Source organism: Columba livia, chromosome 12, assembly GCF_036013475.1.
Source record: "Columba livia isolate bColLiv1 breed racing homer chromosome 12, bColLiv1.pat.W.v2, whole genome shotgun sequence".
In the NCBI taxonomy this organism is placed as follows: Eukaryota; Metazoa; Chordata; class Aves; order Columbiformes; family Columbidae; genus Columba; species Columba livia.
In genome coordinates this window covers 19,441,729-19,457,144 of record NC_088613.1, presented here as the reverse complement: position 1 = coordinate 19,457,144, position 15,416 = coordinate 19,441,729, and the positions used below count along the sequence as shown (strand labels likewise).

Below are 15,416 nucleotides of genomic sequence, written 5' to 3'. Positions count from 1 at the left end.
CCCAATTTGAATAAATGGGTTCAGCTCCTCTTGGAAGCTGATCACACTGGCTGCAGTAGAAACACCAACACATGCGAACAACTGACTCTCGCACACAACAAAACCAAGACTGGGAGAGGGATTTATAAAAGGACAGTGGCTCCAAGGGAGCCTGAAGCTTTTGAGATTTTAATGTAGCTTCAGAGAAAAACCTCAAGATTAACATAAGGGGGTACCAGTGGGACCAGGTCCTACCTGGCTCTAGTTGACCTCATTTGAGCAGGGGGTTGGACCAGATGAGCTCCAGAGGTCCCTTCCAGCCTCCACCACGATACATTTCACAAGTGCCTGGAAGTCAGTGTTCAAACACATTCATCTTTGTTCCCAGCTCATATCCAGGCAAGTTAATTGCACTAAAAGTTCATTCCCCTTCCAACACATGCTAGTAGCCTATTGTGAATGAGATGGAAGTTTATCCTAGAGGAAAAACAAATAAAGTCCCATGACCCAACAGATGATTAGAAACAAGATTAAGGAATGACTGAGCCTGGAAGCCAGGTTCATTTTTGTACAGAGAAAGCACAAAATAAAGTGGAAATTACATGGCTGCATTCCATAGGAAGAGTATCATTTTATCCCAAGAGTCAGTTATGAAGTCTAACATCATGAAACCAGTTATCAACATACACATAATACACCAATGCATATATGGAAGACCCATCTGTATTTGTACAAAGTTCAGCGCAATAAACTCTGCTACACAACAAATCATTCAGAAGATTAAATAACACCACTATGTGTAGCATGGAAGCTAGAAAGCAAAAGCTCCCAAGTACTTTTAACAGGCAGATTGATTTGTTTCAGTACTACAGCTGCCCACCAGATGAATCACCCTCGATCCATCTCGCTCCTTTTATACCCGAGCAAGCACAAACAAGGGAGCAGAGGAATAAATATTTCTTGATCATAGTTTTAGGGTGTTTCTTTGGATCAAAAGAAAACATCTACTGCTGAGGAAGGTGGATGGGGGAGCTCCTGTGAGGGGAAAAAGGAAGAGACGTGATCTACTCTTTTTTCCTACGTCCTCCATGTCAGAATTTTTAGATCTCTAGTCTCAAACACTGCAGGATTATAACATAAATTATTTAGAGACTCAGATCATTCATTCCATTGTACACTCCTAATAGCTGCTACAAGAAAGCAAAAGACAAACACTCAGCTCTCAGAGTCATTCTTGATAAAAAATGAAAGAACTGTAGTGAGCAGTAGAGAAACGCATGCAGACATAAGCAAAATGTGCTTTGATTTTTCGGAGAAGCTATCTGATCTGTCTTAGGAACATTTATGCGAACAAACAAGCACTATACAGCCACTGTGCTGCGCGAGTATGAATACTATTTTACAGAGAAATATTGTCAGATGCTTAACCCAAATAGCTCATAGTTCAACGTATCTGCATAAAGGCTTGACAAGAGTTGCAAAGAAATATTTCAGTATTTCTAGAAAGCACCTAAGTACTGAAAGCAAAAATATCAAAATGTAGTCTTTTACTTATAAAAATAATCAATTTACATTTAGAGTCCTGGAACTCACTTTCTGTGGTTTTGTAAGGGCTGAAAACTGTGTTCATTGGCAAGAACAGCGAAATTACGTTTTCAAAGGGTTCCATTCCTGATCACCACTTCTGTATCCAACTGCCCTTGTGAGACTTCACATGGAGTAACAGGCACCTTTGCCTGGTGTTGGGCAGGTTGTGAGAGACTTGGAGAAACTCAAGAAACAAGGGGTATAGTCCAAAGCAAATAAGAAACAGAGACGCAGCATCTAAAAAGAAAAGGTTTATAAGATTGGAAGGTAGGAGATTTAAGGGATTTAAACATTTCTAAGGATTATAGAGTAATAGGAAGCAAAAAGCTGCATTCATTACATAGGTAGCTACATAATCTGCAGTGACAATTCTAAAGTGAAAGCCAAGCTTAGGGGAATATTTTTGATGGGCTATTAAACCTGCTGTTTACAAGAAATCAGAATAAATTGTGCCAAGGCAGGGAGAACAACTAGCTTTGAACAACTCCGGCCTGCATTATATTTTCACTTGGGGCTTGATGTGCTCAGGATCACCTCTCAGTGAAATCACCCAAGGTAGGTTTTAAGCACTAAAAGGCAGGTATTGGCTAAAATAGGAGGACCTCTCTACCTCTGTATCACGTTTTCCACTGATTTGTGGGAAGTGAAAACAAGAGGCTCCACAACCTTCAAACACTCTTAAAACAAAATACAGCATACAAAAGTAAATAACTACATGGGTATACAACACAAAACCAACTTCAAGAATACATATTCTTGTCCCAAAATGGGACAACAAAATGCAACAGTAACATTTAATTCTACTTTCTCTGTAAGAAAAATTCAGGAAAATATCATAGATAAGGATATTCCTTCAAGATTTCTGCAGCCTTCAGACATCTAAGTGCACACAAGTCAGGAAACTGGAGACTGGTGAGAGTCGGTAACTTCATGACTCACTCAAGTCCAACGGCCCAAGGTTGCTGCAAGAGGGACACGAGCTCTCGCCATCTGCACTGATCAGCAAGGTGGCTGCATTTGTGCCCACTGATCAGCACATCTTTTGAGGATGCAATGAAGATGATTTCATTGTCGAACCCATCGAGATCCCCAGCATAAAGCCATTTTATTTAGATATGTACTGAATACCAATCTTTCACCCACTCTGACATACAGTGACTTGGCCATCTAGGAAAGTATCACAGAAAATTACAACAAATTCCAAAGTACATTCAAAAAATGGTCAAAAAATATTATTTGGCATCTTACTCCGATTTTAATCTATGTTGTTTTTTCTATTCCCAGAAACCTATCCTATACAAGTTCTATGATTAATTTATCATCATTTCTTGTCCTGTTGGCATCCTCAGTCTTGCTGATTAATTTAATTTCTCTTATAGTCTCATTATTTCAGTTCTATAAATACCCCAATCTCATTTTACTCCTTTCTATAGTTACTTCACAACCTTCTTTTTCTCCTCCACCTGGGGCTCTCGCTTCCAATTTACCATGACACAGTGGGCAAAGATTGAGCTGAAATCCAGTAATTGTACCTCCCTGCCCTGAAAAACAGAATCATTCATTTTTCTTATGGATGGAAGCAGCTGTGAGCTGCTCTGAAATTCCACAAGCAATCCCACAAAAACAATACTTTTTACTTGTCAGATTAATAATAGAAATCATTGGTTTCCGTAATGTGCAAAACGTATTGAGCTGGATTACAATACATTGCAACATTTGTGTTTAGGGAAAATGAAGGGTTGAACCATAACCCAGACACCCACATGCTGGGCATATCTACTTCCACCTGCTAGAATATTAAACCACCACCCAATTAATCACTGACAACACAGGTTACATCCACAATCATTGGCATTCAGTATGTGACTGCCCGCAGATGACTCTCCCAGTTCTTTATGTCCTTGAGTTACGTTTACTGCCTTCAGGCTTTACATTTTATGACCTTTCAGCCTTTGCCATAAGTTCCTGGGATCCTCTGAAGGTTTGGGAAAGCTTTCAAGTGCTTCTCCTATACGTGTAAGCACATCCTGAAATAAAAAAGGAACATGAAAATTACCCGGTTTTGTATCCCTGACATTTCTCGTGTCCTGTATCACAGGCCTACCATTGGCAGCCATATCCAGTCCCTAAAAAGCAACTAGGCAGGCAGTTTTGCTGGACTTCTAAAGCATCCTACTTAAAAACTTTGTCAAACAGTGCAGTCAGTGATCTGCCCCATAAAGTAGGAGGGGAAGGAAAAAGCAGCTGGCCATTTTGGGGAGGCTGGGAGAAAAGAGAAAAAAGGTGAAGCCTCACTTGAGACTGCAGTTCTCACATCTTAGGTACTCAGTAAATGGGAGTCAAAAATCAGAAGACTAGCATTATTAGGTTAAAAAAAGACTATGTGGTAGAGTGCACAAATTCCCACCCTGCTCACAAACACAGAAAGATCTTGGGGCTTCCAAGAGAACCGTTATTGACTGCTCAGAAACAACCTGCTTTCAATCTGACTCCCTTCCAAAAAGAGGGTAGTTCATCCTGAGGAACAGCCACAGAAAACCCAAGATGTTCCCTAAGTTTCAGCTCATGGTGCCTACTGCCTATTCCAGAAGTATCTCCTAGCAATAAAACTTGAATCATTCTGACAGGAGACACAGACAGTTCTTCCAAGAAGAAACCTCCATGTATCCGAGAGGCCTCAGCCTCCACAACATGCTGCAGCATCCTATTCTGACACCCCTGCACCAAAGGATGAGTAAAAGGAGGACTAGTATGGCCATAGTTACCTACTACAACATCATTTTGTTATTTATTGTCTTGGACAGCCCACCAGAAAACAAACTGTGGAAAAATAATCAAGATGTACTGCAAAACAATTCTAGGACATCCTGGTAAAGACCTTCATCTTACATAAATCAGGCAAGCTCAAATAATCTGATTAGTATGTTAGTCTCAAGCATTTTGTTAAAGATACGGAGCCAAATTCTATTTTGACTTGCACTGCATTCAGGTCAATCTCATCTCCTTGCCATAAAACAGGGTAAATCTCACAGATCCTTCAGTTACAGTATGTATAAAACGTACCACAATTTTGTTTATAAACAACATTTGCTTACTCTGGAGTAAATCTGTTCTTCCAGTTTCTCTTGGATTAGAGCACTTTCCATTAGCACCTTCTTCCGTCTGAGAAAGGCAATCTTGGCTAGCTCTGCTTGCTTTTTCTGACAGTCAGGGCACACTGAAGATTCATGGAGCTGAGCTTCTGTCACCTGAAAGATGAGACTTTGCTGCAATGAGCAATGTCTGTCCCAACAAGAGGGCCACTCCATTAAGAACAAGCAATAAGAATACAGATACTGTCTGCGGACAAAGTTCTGCTTTTGTAGGCAGCTTTAAATTATTTCATAATCTTCAGCACAGTATCATCTTCACGAGCCTGTCTGAATGTTTTCACACTAAATATATTTGCTTTTCCCCAGGTATTGTCCCTTCCAGCACTGATAACTTAGTCCTTGTATTTCAGAACCACAGCACCGATGTGTAACATGCTAATTCTTCTTATAAGAAGCAAAGTTTCCCTGATGCTTGAGGTTGCATAGGCACTTCTGACTTCTTCCAGATACTATAAGAGTCAAAAAAAATGAAGTCATGTTATTGCCAAGCAACACATCAGTGACCAGGAAAACCGACTGTGAGGGTACAATTATACCGGTAAAAAAAAAGTTTTAATAAGCATAACTCATTTGACCCTGGGTGGATGCTCAGTAGAAATTACTATTTTTGCCAATGTAAGTCTATACATATTTTGCTAGTGCTAAATACGTTTAGAGCACCACCAGCTGTTAGTTACTCTGGCTTAATGAGTACCTGATGCTCCAGAAGCCAGCCTGTGCATGCTACCCAGTCTTACACAACAGCAAATACTCTAATTCCTGAAGGCTCAATTAAGTTAAATTAACACATTTTACTCCACATTTCAAATACCTGATCATCACAAGTCAGTAATGGCAATTGTTAATCAGGTAACTGCTTGTCTGTAATGAGGCTATAGCAACAGCAGTGTTCCTGGGCTGACAGTATACAAAAGGCCTTAAATACCAAATTATAAGAGGTTATAGATATCCCTACAAATTCTAAGAGGTAAATAAACTCTGAAGCAACGAGTTCAAACATCTACATGCAGCTCTGAGTCAGAATACAAACAAAATTCTACCGTTTTCTCTGTAAGATAAACAATACTACTTACTAGTTCGTACATTAGTTTATCCACCATGAAATCTGAAGCATATTTAATATCATTACACAAATCCCGATATCAATAATTTTATCTGATTTAATTTACAGAGATTCCACCTGGCTACACAAACACAGTAAGTTACTACCAAAGCAGTGGAATCAATCCTAGAAAGTCACATCTAAAGTCCCTCTGTCATCTTCCTTGATTTCTTCTCCTCTGCATAAAAATGTTATTATGTGGAGGTAAAGACAGAAGCAAATAGGCACAGCAGTCACAGTTACTCTTCTTAGAAAATGTATTACCATACTCGTAAGACAAATAAAGAGGCAGTAAAAATTCTACAAGATTTGGATGGTGGGTGGGTTAACATTTATACAATAGAAGAATGCAGTTGCAGACTGCTGAAATTTCAAAACAATTTAATCAAACAGGAAGCCTGAAATAATCATCATGTCAGAACCAACTTTAAAAGTATTACTCCCTGCTCACCTGGCAGAGGCTTTGCAGAGGAAAATGTTATCACTCTTACTGTGCTATAGGGCAATAAATTAAAGCCAGCACACATAATAGAGATAAAACAACATAAATGACAAACTACTATTCAAAGCTCATTTTTTGTTTAATCAGAAATACCTCCCCAGCTGCAGACATTCTGTACCAATTTCAAACAAAGCACAGACATTCGCCAAGGCCCAGATTTATGGGTAAAGGCATCTGTAGGCAATGGTCACTGCCCAAATCCACATAACCCCATATTCAAATCCATCTGCAAGCACAAAGCAAGAATGCAAGTATCACCACCCAAAAAAATACCAGTCTAGAGACTTAAAAGCAGAGCCGAAGGGAAGAGCTGTGGTGGGAAAGAACACTGGGCTGGTGCATAAGAAAAGCACTGGGAATTGCATAAAGATGATCCAGAGGCTTCTTAATAAAGGAACGGATGTAAACAAGATTCTATAGGACATGCTTTAGTTCTTAATTTTACCTAATGTCTAAGACAGCTGGGAGCAGGGGGGAAGGTTCTGCTTTTGGAATACTTTTAATACTGTATTCACAAAGCCTCCATAATAAAATAAAATGCTGAATGCTTCTATAAGTAACAGGTGCAAACATAACCAGAAAATAAGACTTTTTTTCTTCAGTTGATCCAGGGCTTATTGTGGTCTGCAATAACTGATCATCCCAGCCTCACTCAATCACACAAATCATTATAAAATATTGTGTGGTGATAAAATAATTATTTGATTATTTACCAGCAACAGTTCTGCAGTAGTGTCTAACAAGAACATGAAAAAGGTAAATCTGGAGATACCACGCGAAATATCTCTTTCAGAGATGCCTAGAGCGGCACCAGTAAGGTCTGTCTGATTTGATCCTTATATTACAGGGTTTGGTGATTTTTTTTTTTTCTAGTGGTTCTCCAAAAAGCATAGGCAAAATCTACATTTTTTCCTCCCTTGCAGTACCTGTTTAACAGTCTCTCTGATATTTTTCAGGCGGATTCTATTCATTAGCTGATCAGGAACGATGCAGTTCAAATCACTTGTCTCCTGTTTCTTTGCTGTGAATCCAGGCTGCAGCTTTCTTGACTTGCCACCGTCTGCCTGCTTAGAGTGCAGCTGCTGACGCATCTTACTTATCTTAATGGTGCAAAAAGACCGAAGAGCATCCAGTTCTCCATCTAATAATTCAGTAGTTTCTGTCAGGCATAAATCAAGATAACAAAAGTGTCAATTACTGTATCAGGGAAAGAGAAAAAATACTGTATCTGTGTGACCTCATAATATATTTAGCAAAAAAACAAACCAAATGTCAAGCCTAGAGGCAATGATTGTAATAAGAGCAGTGCAGAATTTTTTTAAAATATGGATGATAACTGTAGGAACTCACACAATTAACGTCTCTACAAATAGTCTCCAAAGAGCGAAGGGGATAAGAACCCTAAAGAATGAGGCTACTTAATGATACAGCACAAATATTTTAGTAAAGCAAGTACTTAAATACTATGACATTAAATAAACTGAGTTTCAATGACTGTCTGATACAGATTTAGCTTCTTCCTGCCTGAAACTGCAACTTGCTAAAACAAAATGAATTAACATTTAAAGAGAGCTACTCATTTAGTACCTCTAAGGAGCAATTCGTAAGACACTGAACAATCAGAGGCAGAGTCTATTTCTAACTCTGGAGAACACCTCAAATATATTCTACAACCTACAGAGCTTCAATTATAATTTCCTAAATACTGTATACAAGCTTGTTTAAACAATATCTTTCATTCTTTTATCCTCTCTTATCCTTCCCAGAGGCAAGAAATAATAAATAAAAACTGAGAGATTATACTTCAGATGGGCAGGTAGGGATGGATTTGCAACTTCATTCAACACTTAGTGGGAGATTTTCCACAGGCTTAAACACAACCAGTCAATATGGACTAGCTAACATGAGTCACTGCGTTACAATTTCAGTATTTCGCTAGCATCAGCTTATAATGATGCTGTATAGTACTACATGACCTTAAGGCACCCTGCTGTTTTCAACTACATAAAGAGGGGAGAGTACCTCTCTACTTTTATTGCACAGATTTCTCTTTTCTGTTACTACTGAAGCCAAACTAAACACTTTAATGTGTGTAATTAAAGAAGAAATGAAGAGGAGACAAAACATTCAAGTAAGCATTACTGGAAGACTCAGGAATACCTTTGCACTCCGCTAACGCTACCGCAGTTCCCTCCTCCAGGTTCTGCTTCCACAGTCAAAGAAGGTCAGAGATCTAATAATGACTGCACAGGTAAGGTATGGTCACTTTGTTTTAACCCAAAGCATTCAGAAACAAATTATAGTGCCCATTTAGCTAGAAAGTACGATTATATCATCCAAATAGTCCCTCCATATTGTCTGTTTCACTTGTTTTCAGTGATTAAATTCAGTTCTACACTTTCTAGACAGGCACAGCATATTCCAGGGTGTCTGTCTGACACTGGCATTCCAGTCCTGTGGAGTACCCTGCCATAACCACCACACAAATCCCCGAAACACTGAACAATATGAATGTGAAACTTTGCCTAAATATGCTGCAGTGAGTTTAGTCTCAAGTACACAAGACAGAGCTGTGGAATTTTGCAAGGGAACCAAGTATCTCTTCAGAAATGCAGCTGATCTGTGTAACAGATAAGTGAATCTACAATTAAGACTAAGCCAAGCAGAAATCAATGAGCTTTGCTTTATAGACAACAAGGAAAGTACGTGATTTAAGTGCAACTACCACTGTTCAGAATCAGTTATCATAAAGCAATTTATTCCTCCTTAGGAGACGACATATTAAACTGAATAAAGACATAGTGATACTTTATAGACAGAGGAATAACAATTAACAATACTTTAGAATCCAATTTAACAAAAGATTTCTCTTGGGTAGGATCATGACCATTTCAGTAGAAACCACCATTTCAGTCATCAGGCCATTTTTCCTTACAATTGCAATGTAGAATCCCTGTAAAACAGTGTCAATCATGTGTCACTACTGGGTTTAATCACACTAATAAAATAGTGGCATTTTCATCTATGCTGCACATAGAATGAGTAAAAAGATTTAAAAGTTACTATTGAGGGAGGAAAAAAATCCTAGAACAAAGCATTTGCATATCCTAAGTTGAGTATTCAAATGCTTAAGTAAAACACATGGGGTCTGTTGAACATTTAGTGACAATTTAATACCAGTCTAATTAATTCACGGAAGTTTCTGCTGAAATACAGAAGAGCATTTTAATTAAAAATTGGTTTCTAATTGCGCATGAATTGTGTGCTGCCATACACCCACCCATTTGCACCTACAGACATCGGAAGAAACGCTAAAGAGAACAGCAGTTTTTAAACCTGACTGTACAACCCATTTCAAAAAGTTACTACTTTAATATTAATTTGTGTTTAGCAGTAAATAAGCTCAGAAAGAATAAAATTATCGAGGACTATCATTTTACTGAAACAAGAACAAAAAAAACGGTAAGTCAGCACGCAGTTAAATTCTGAAAAATCTAGCATTTTAACTGCGAGTTAACTATTTACACTTCCATGTTTTCTTCTAGGTATATGAGGTTCACCTGTCCTTCAGCTGGAAGAAAAAAGATGAACACAAGAGATCTATGCACTTGCTTTGGTAGTTGGTTTTATTTCTTGTGTCTTTTATCTATTCCCTCCTTTCCATCTCTGAACTAGACATGCTCAAATGCTCTGTCTCCCTTTGTGGTGACAGACTTAAATGTCACCGCATGTCTGTCTGCAGAGAGTCCCTGCCAGTGCCAATTACCGTTCCAGAAGTACATTTTTGCTGATGCTTGGTTGCCCTGAATCCCACATTCCCACCCCCTCTTCGCTGGAGAGGACTGAGGCAGGAACAGGTGACAAGAAGAGCAAAACCAGACACCAGAACAGACACCAAGTCAGAGCAGTAAGGTCACAGCACAGAATATTTACAAAGTAAAGCACAACAAACTGCACCAAGAAGCTGCTCGGATGACAGAAGCACTCAGTGTGTACCAACAGAGATTAGCTAATCTCTGTGTCTACATTCTAAATCCTGCTGTGTGGTTTATAACTAAGTGACCTACATAGATTTTGCTTTCTGTATGCAACTGACATTTTAAATCTACATGAGTGCAGGGAGAAGAATAAAGAAAAATCTTTATTGAGGTTCCTTTTCCTTTGATGTCCAACTTTGATTTGAAAGGAAATCAGGCAGGCATTTTGTTGTTACTACGCTCTACTAATACTCTATTTTAAGAAGAAAAAATGTAAACCAGTGAAAGGCGACATAATTGTGAAAGGCAGTAACTGATAACTACTCCTCAGAAAGATTTTAACTTTGCATCTCAAGATGACATTTTCATAATTATCTAAATAGCATTTGTACAACTGAGTTCAGCAGCTCAGAGTAACAAGCTGACAGCCAGATTCATGCAGATAACACAGAACTGATACAAACGGTCTGAAATACCAAGTTTGTTGGGTTTTTTTTAACAAATATGAATTTAAAGGAACTAAAGTTCCTCCAGGATGCTGAAGGATACCCTCAGTTTCCGCCAACATTAGTGACATGGGACAATAGTAAGAATCTTGCAGAATCCACGTCTTCTGGAAGAAACTAATTCTTTCCCAGTTCCATAAAGGCATTAATGAACTTGAACTTCCTTTATAAGCAGGGGTTTCCATTTAGATGTTGCTGGTTGAGATTTCCCCATCTAGTACACATTATCACTACTTTATTTTACTGCAGAATCAGAAGCGAAGTCTGGAATCTCAGGGCCTAACTAGGTCTGCAGGAATCCCACAACGTGCACATTTATCAAGCAATAAACTTTGGTGTTGAGAAGCTCAGAAATAGGAGAGAGACGCAGTATAGACTACTGAATATCTGCTCCCTTCTCCAAACATAACAGGGAGATGTTTTCTCAATTCTTATAAATAGACTATTACTACTACTGTTTGGTAAGTCAATAATTAAATGCTTGGACATAAGAAAATTTGTGAACAAAATGAATATAAACTAGATCTACTCAAAAACACTCTGGACAAGCTGGGAAAAAATCTGATACAGAAAAATAAGCACTTTTACTTCCCTCAGGGCACACATCTCTAAACACACATATTTGCTAGAGCCTTTCACCTTAACAACACAAACCACAAGTATTTGTTTGCCTGTATCTATACTGGCCTTTTTTACTTTTAGATTTCCCATGGTTGACACCACTATCATAACAACAATAATGGTTAAATCGGTAATATTGATTGAACTGTATTTCAGCCACAAACCTGCCTGATGCTGCTCAAACATTCCTATGCCTCTAGATAATACACATTAGGAGTAACAGCTCTCTCACTTTTGCCAACTATAGCGCAGTGGACACACTGCAGAAAAATAAATGAGCAAAGCATTTAATGTAGACACAATCACAAACAAAGGTGAGAGTAAACTTCTGCACTCAGTACAACTCAGAAGTGGTAAACAGTCCCACTTCAATTTTCAGATACATTCAAGTTGAAGAACTGCAGTTTCTTGTAGTAAATTTTAAAGCTAATAGTCTTTGGAATAACCTATTATATGTTATTAACATACAGAATTGAGGACTTAGTCATTTTGTGTTGCACTTGTCTAGCTAGTTGCTACAACAGTTGGGTAGAAGGTCAGAGAAGAGGAGGACTGAAGAACAACTATGACAGAAACTCCTCACTTCTCTTGAGGCCAACATCTAAGTTTGTCTTCTTTCGGCCCACAAACAAAACTACAAAAAATAAGCATCGCATTCCAGGACATTACCATATGCCAACCAGGATTTCCACACACTGCCCTCCCCATCCCCATTTAACCCTATCAGTAGCAAGATAATAATAATAATTTGGTTTATTACCTGAAGACAAAATCAAAAGTACCACGCATGCTCAGTGCACACATCATTCATTCTGCTGAATTTACTGAGGGGCATAACTGTGCAGCAATCTAGTTCTAGGTGAGCTCATCTTCTATTGTATTTAAAAAAGAAAAAAAGCCCCCAGCTGATAAAGTAAGAGGTTTGGGGGCTACCAAGTACTGAATTATTAAGTCAAAGAAAAGCAGCCATTTACAGATGTCAGTATACAACAGCTGCTGTGTTTATTTTGTTTATATGTTAATATTCTGCAATAAAAAATGTAGTACATAGCTAAGTATGATTGACACTGATGAAATCAGGGAGAACTTGTCAATGCCATGACATTGTACTGTGTTTGCAGCAAAGCAGCAAAAGCCTGAACCTTATTTTGTGCTCTTCACATTGTTACAGCTTTTCCAACTGCTACCAATGTCTCTGAGAAGTGCTTTGCCGCTACCATGGCAAGTGCTAGGACAGCAGACAGAATACAACACATCACTGCATAAACCAGCGCAAGCTCATGAAACAGAACTAGCTACTCCAAGTCCATAAACCAAAGGCAGAATGTTCCTTTGTGCAGGGAAATTAAGAGGATAAAACCTTACCAAGTGTAACACTCAAGGGAAAGCTCTGCAGTGATGGAAAACCTCCTCAATGTTCTACTGGTGTTTATAATTCATTCAATGAATCTGAACTCAACAGTTTTTTTCCAATTTCTCTATGAATCAAATGGTCACAAGATTCTCATGTATTTTAGGCAGACTATCTCGGAGGAGCTCGCCAGGAGAAGCCTCTACTATAGATGAGATGATCTACATTGACTGTCTTCTCACTTGACTACATGGCAGTGTTGGAAAACCAGTAATAGAAAGATAAATGCTGAAGATGAGTCAGGAACTCATAACATTGACTCATCACTGCCGTGAATGAGCTATGCAATTAAGAATAGCCTAAAAAATTATCTCGGGTCATGTTTTCCTACAATATATGGACAGTTTGAGAATGCTTGTATGCAAATGCAATGCCGTGAAGTACCTAGGCAGGAGGATCTCCCTGGATAATCAGTCTTACAGGTAAGCTGCAAAACTTCAGAGTTTGTTCACTTTTCATGTACGTACAGACTGAGGAAGATGCCCCTTCTGCTTCAATTATTTTTTGCTCAACTACAGTTTTCTTGCTCTTTTTTAATTAAAAATAGTATCTCTGACCCACTTTTTTGAAAGACTCAAGTAGGACTTGCATCCCACCATCTGCTCTCAACAGTTGCTTGCATAACCAGCACAGGCAAACAGGATCCTTCCTTCCTCCCTCCTCCTCCCTACACATCATTGCCTTGGTTAAAGCTGCTTCATTGTTCTTGCCAAAATCTGTGCCCTGCTGCCTCCCTCAGGAACTAAAACATGGCAAATAAGTAATTCAGTAATTAATACAACTGATTAACAAGAGAAAAAACATTTTAGACAAATTCTGAAGTCGTATTTACTTTGGAGGGGGAGGGAAACAAAAACCAAAAAACCTCCACCACACTCCTAGTACGTGTCCAGCTGGAGAAAAAAAGAGAAAAACTAAACAGTCCAGCTAAATTTACGATGTGGATATATTTTTAATGTATTTATACAGATCTTGTGATAATGCATCACTAGGATAATGTCACTATGTCAAAAAAAAAATCAAAGCCATGTGTGTTATGGGAAACAAGCTACTTTCCAAGAAAGCATAAAAGAGGAGCTTCACACTTAATTACCTGGCTAATTAAGACAGGCTAATTATCTGTCTTAAGCTGTATATAAAATTTAAGCCTAGTTAAATGTTTACATCACCTTTCAAAAGAAGCAAGAATTATAATGTCTACTAAAGTTACCAAACTCACCAGCATGAGTTTTGATGGGAGATTTTTCTCGCTTAATGTCAGCTGCTGGATTTTTTGGATCAATCCATTTTCCCATGACATCCTTTTCTATGGCTGCAGAAACCGCTACTTCCAACTGCTCATCTACATGGAAAAAAGGCAGCTCAGAACACACATGGTAAAGAAAGCAGGAGTGCAGAAAAACAAAGCGGGAGGCAAATCATCCTCCACTTGAACGTGAGAGTTTTCTCTGTAGATGGAAGAGAAACCCCAAGCCATAGGACTATACAAATATCAGTGATTTCCAGGTAAAATTCTGAGCAAGCTTCTGTCCCACAAAGTATCTTGTAGTGCTCATTTCTAATCACTCCACCGAAAGACAATACAGGATACCTTGAGAAAAACAGTGACTACTGCTTAGAGTTTGTTGACACATCCAATTTAATCTGTAATGCTAATTTAAATGCAGTCTACCTGCTCCCTCATTCAACCCCATCGCTTATTTTCAGCCATACACAGGCTCTTCAGGTACCATCGGGAGCTCAGGTGAACTGTCTCAAGGTATTCCAAGGGAAAATAATGGTGAGGCAGGGGAAATTAAACCTGTATCAACTCCCCATTCCCCAGGCTGCTGCAGCACAACTCCACCTCTGCAGAAACTGAGGAAAGAGCAAAGAAGCTAAAGGGAATAGCTGGGAAAAGGCAAAAGACTTTAGAGGGCAGAAAGGTCACTGCCATCAAGAACAAGATGCGTGTGGCGTAGTCCCGGTTCAAAACACTAAGAACACTCAGGATGCAGCTAACTTCTCTTTTTTCAAGGTACTAATAGCAAATTCAGTGTGCTTATATAATATAAAGAAAATACATGTCCCTATGGGGACACCAGCATGACAGGTTTTCTATGGTTTTTATTAGTTATATATGCTGCTCTCAGTAAGATATGCACCACAGCATATCTGTTTCCCAAAATACTTCTCTATTAATTACTCCCTAGTTGCTCAGTTAACTGGTAGCATTCAGAGGACTCCGTAATTTTTTGAAACATTAACCTTGTAAAGATAAAAAGTAGTAACACTTATTAAAAACACGTCTGCGCACACAGCAAGGACTCCTCCCAGCATGTACTCCTTGATATCAGAAATAAGGATTTCAGTGGTTAGACACGGAATATTTTAAAAACCCTTGTTTTACCTCCAGAAAAAAAAAAAAATGTTATCAAAACCTATCATTTGTAAAAAGTAAAAAATTTAAGCCAAACTGTTAAAACTATTAGATACTGCTCATTTATACTGATGTAACATGAACTAACACTAAGGCAATGATCATCTCTTCATTCACATTTTGAAGCACTGATACCTAACTCTATATTCTAAGCTACAAT

At 38.6% G+C, this 15,416-nt stretch overlaps 1 protein-coding gene across 5 annotated transcripts in view; it reads right to left on the bottom strand.

Annotated features, from left to right (window-relative positions):
* Positions 1–684: 684 nt before the first annotated feature.
* Positions 685–15,416, bottom strand: part of C12H8orf48 (chromosome 12 C8orf48 homolog) — an 18,352-nt gene continuing 3,620 nt past the window's right edge. For 3 of the 5 annotated variants that reach the window (XM_065078057.1, XM_065078056.1, XM_065078058.1), the window contains 4 exons: positions 14,057–14,179; positions 7,249–7,481; positions 4,662–4,814; positions 685–3,593 (listed from right to left, as the gene is read on the bottom strand). In XM_065078057.1, coding sequence (XP_064934129.1) covers positions 3,495–3,593; positions 4,662–4,814; positions 7,249–7,481; positions 14,057–14,179 — 608 coding nt within the window. In that variant the 3' untranslated portion in view covers positions 685–3,494. The remainder of the gene's footprint in view (positions 3,594–4,661; positions 4,815–7,248; positions 7,482–14,056; positions 14,180–15,416) is intronic. The other 2 variants (XM_065078060.1, XM_065078061.1) reach the window with 1 other exon arrangement.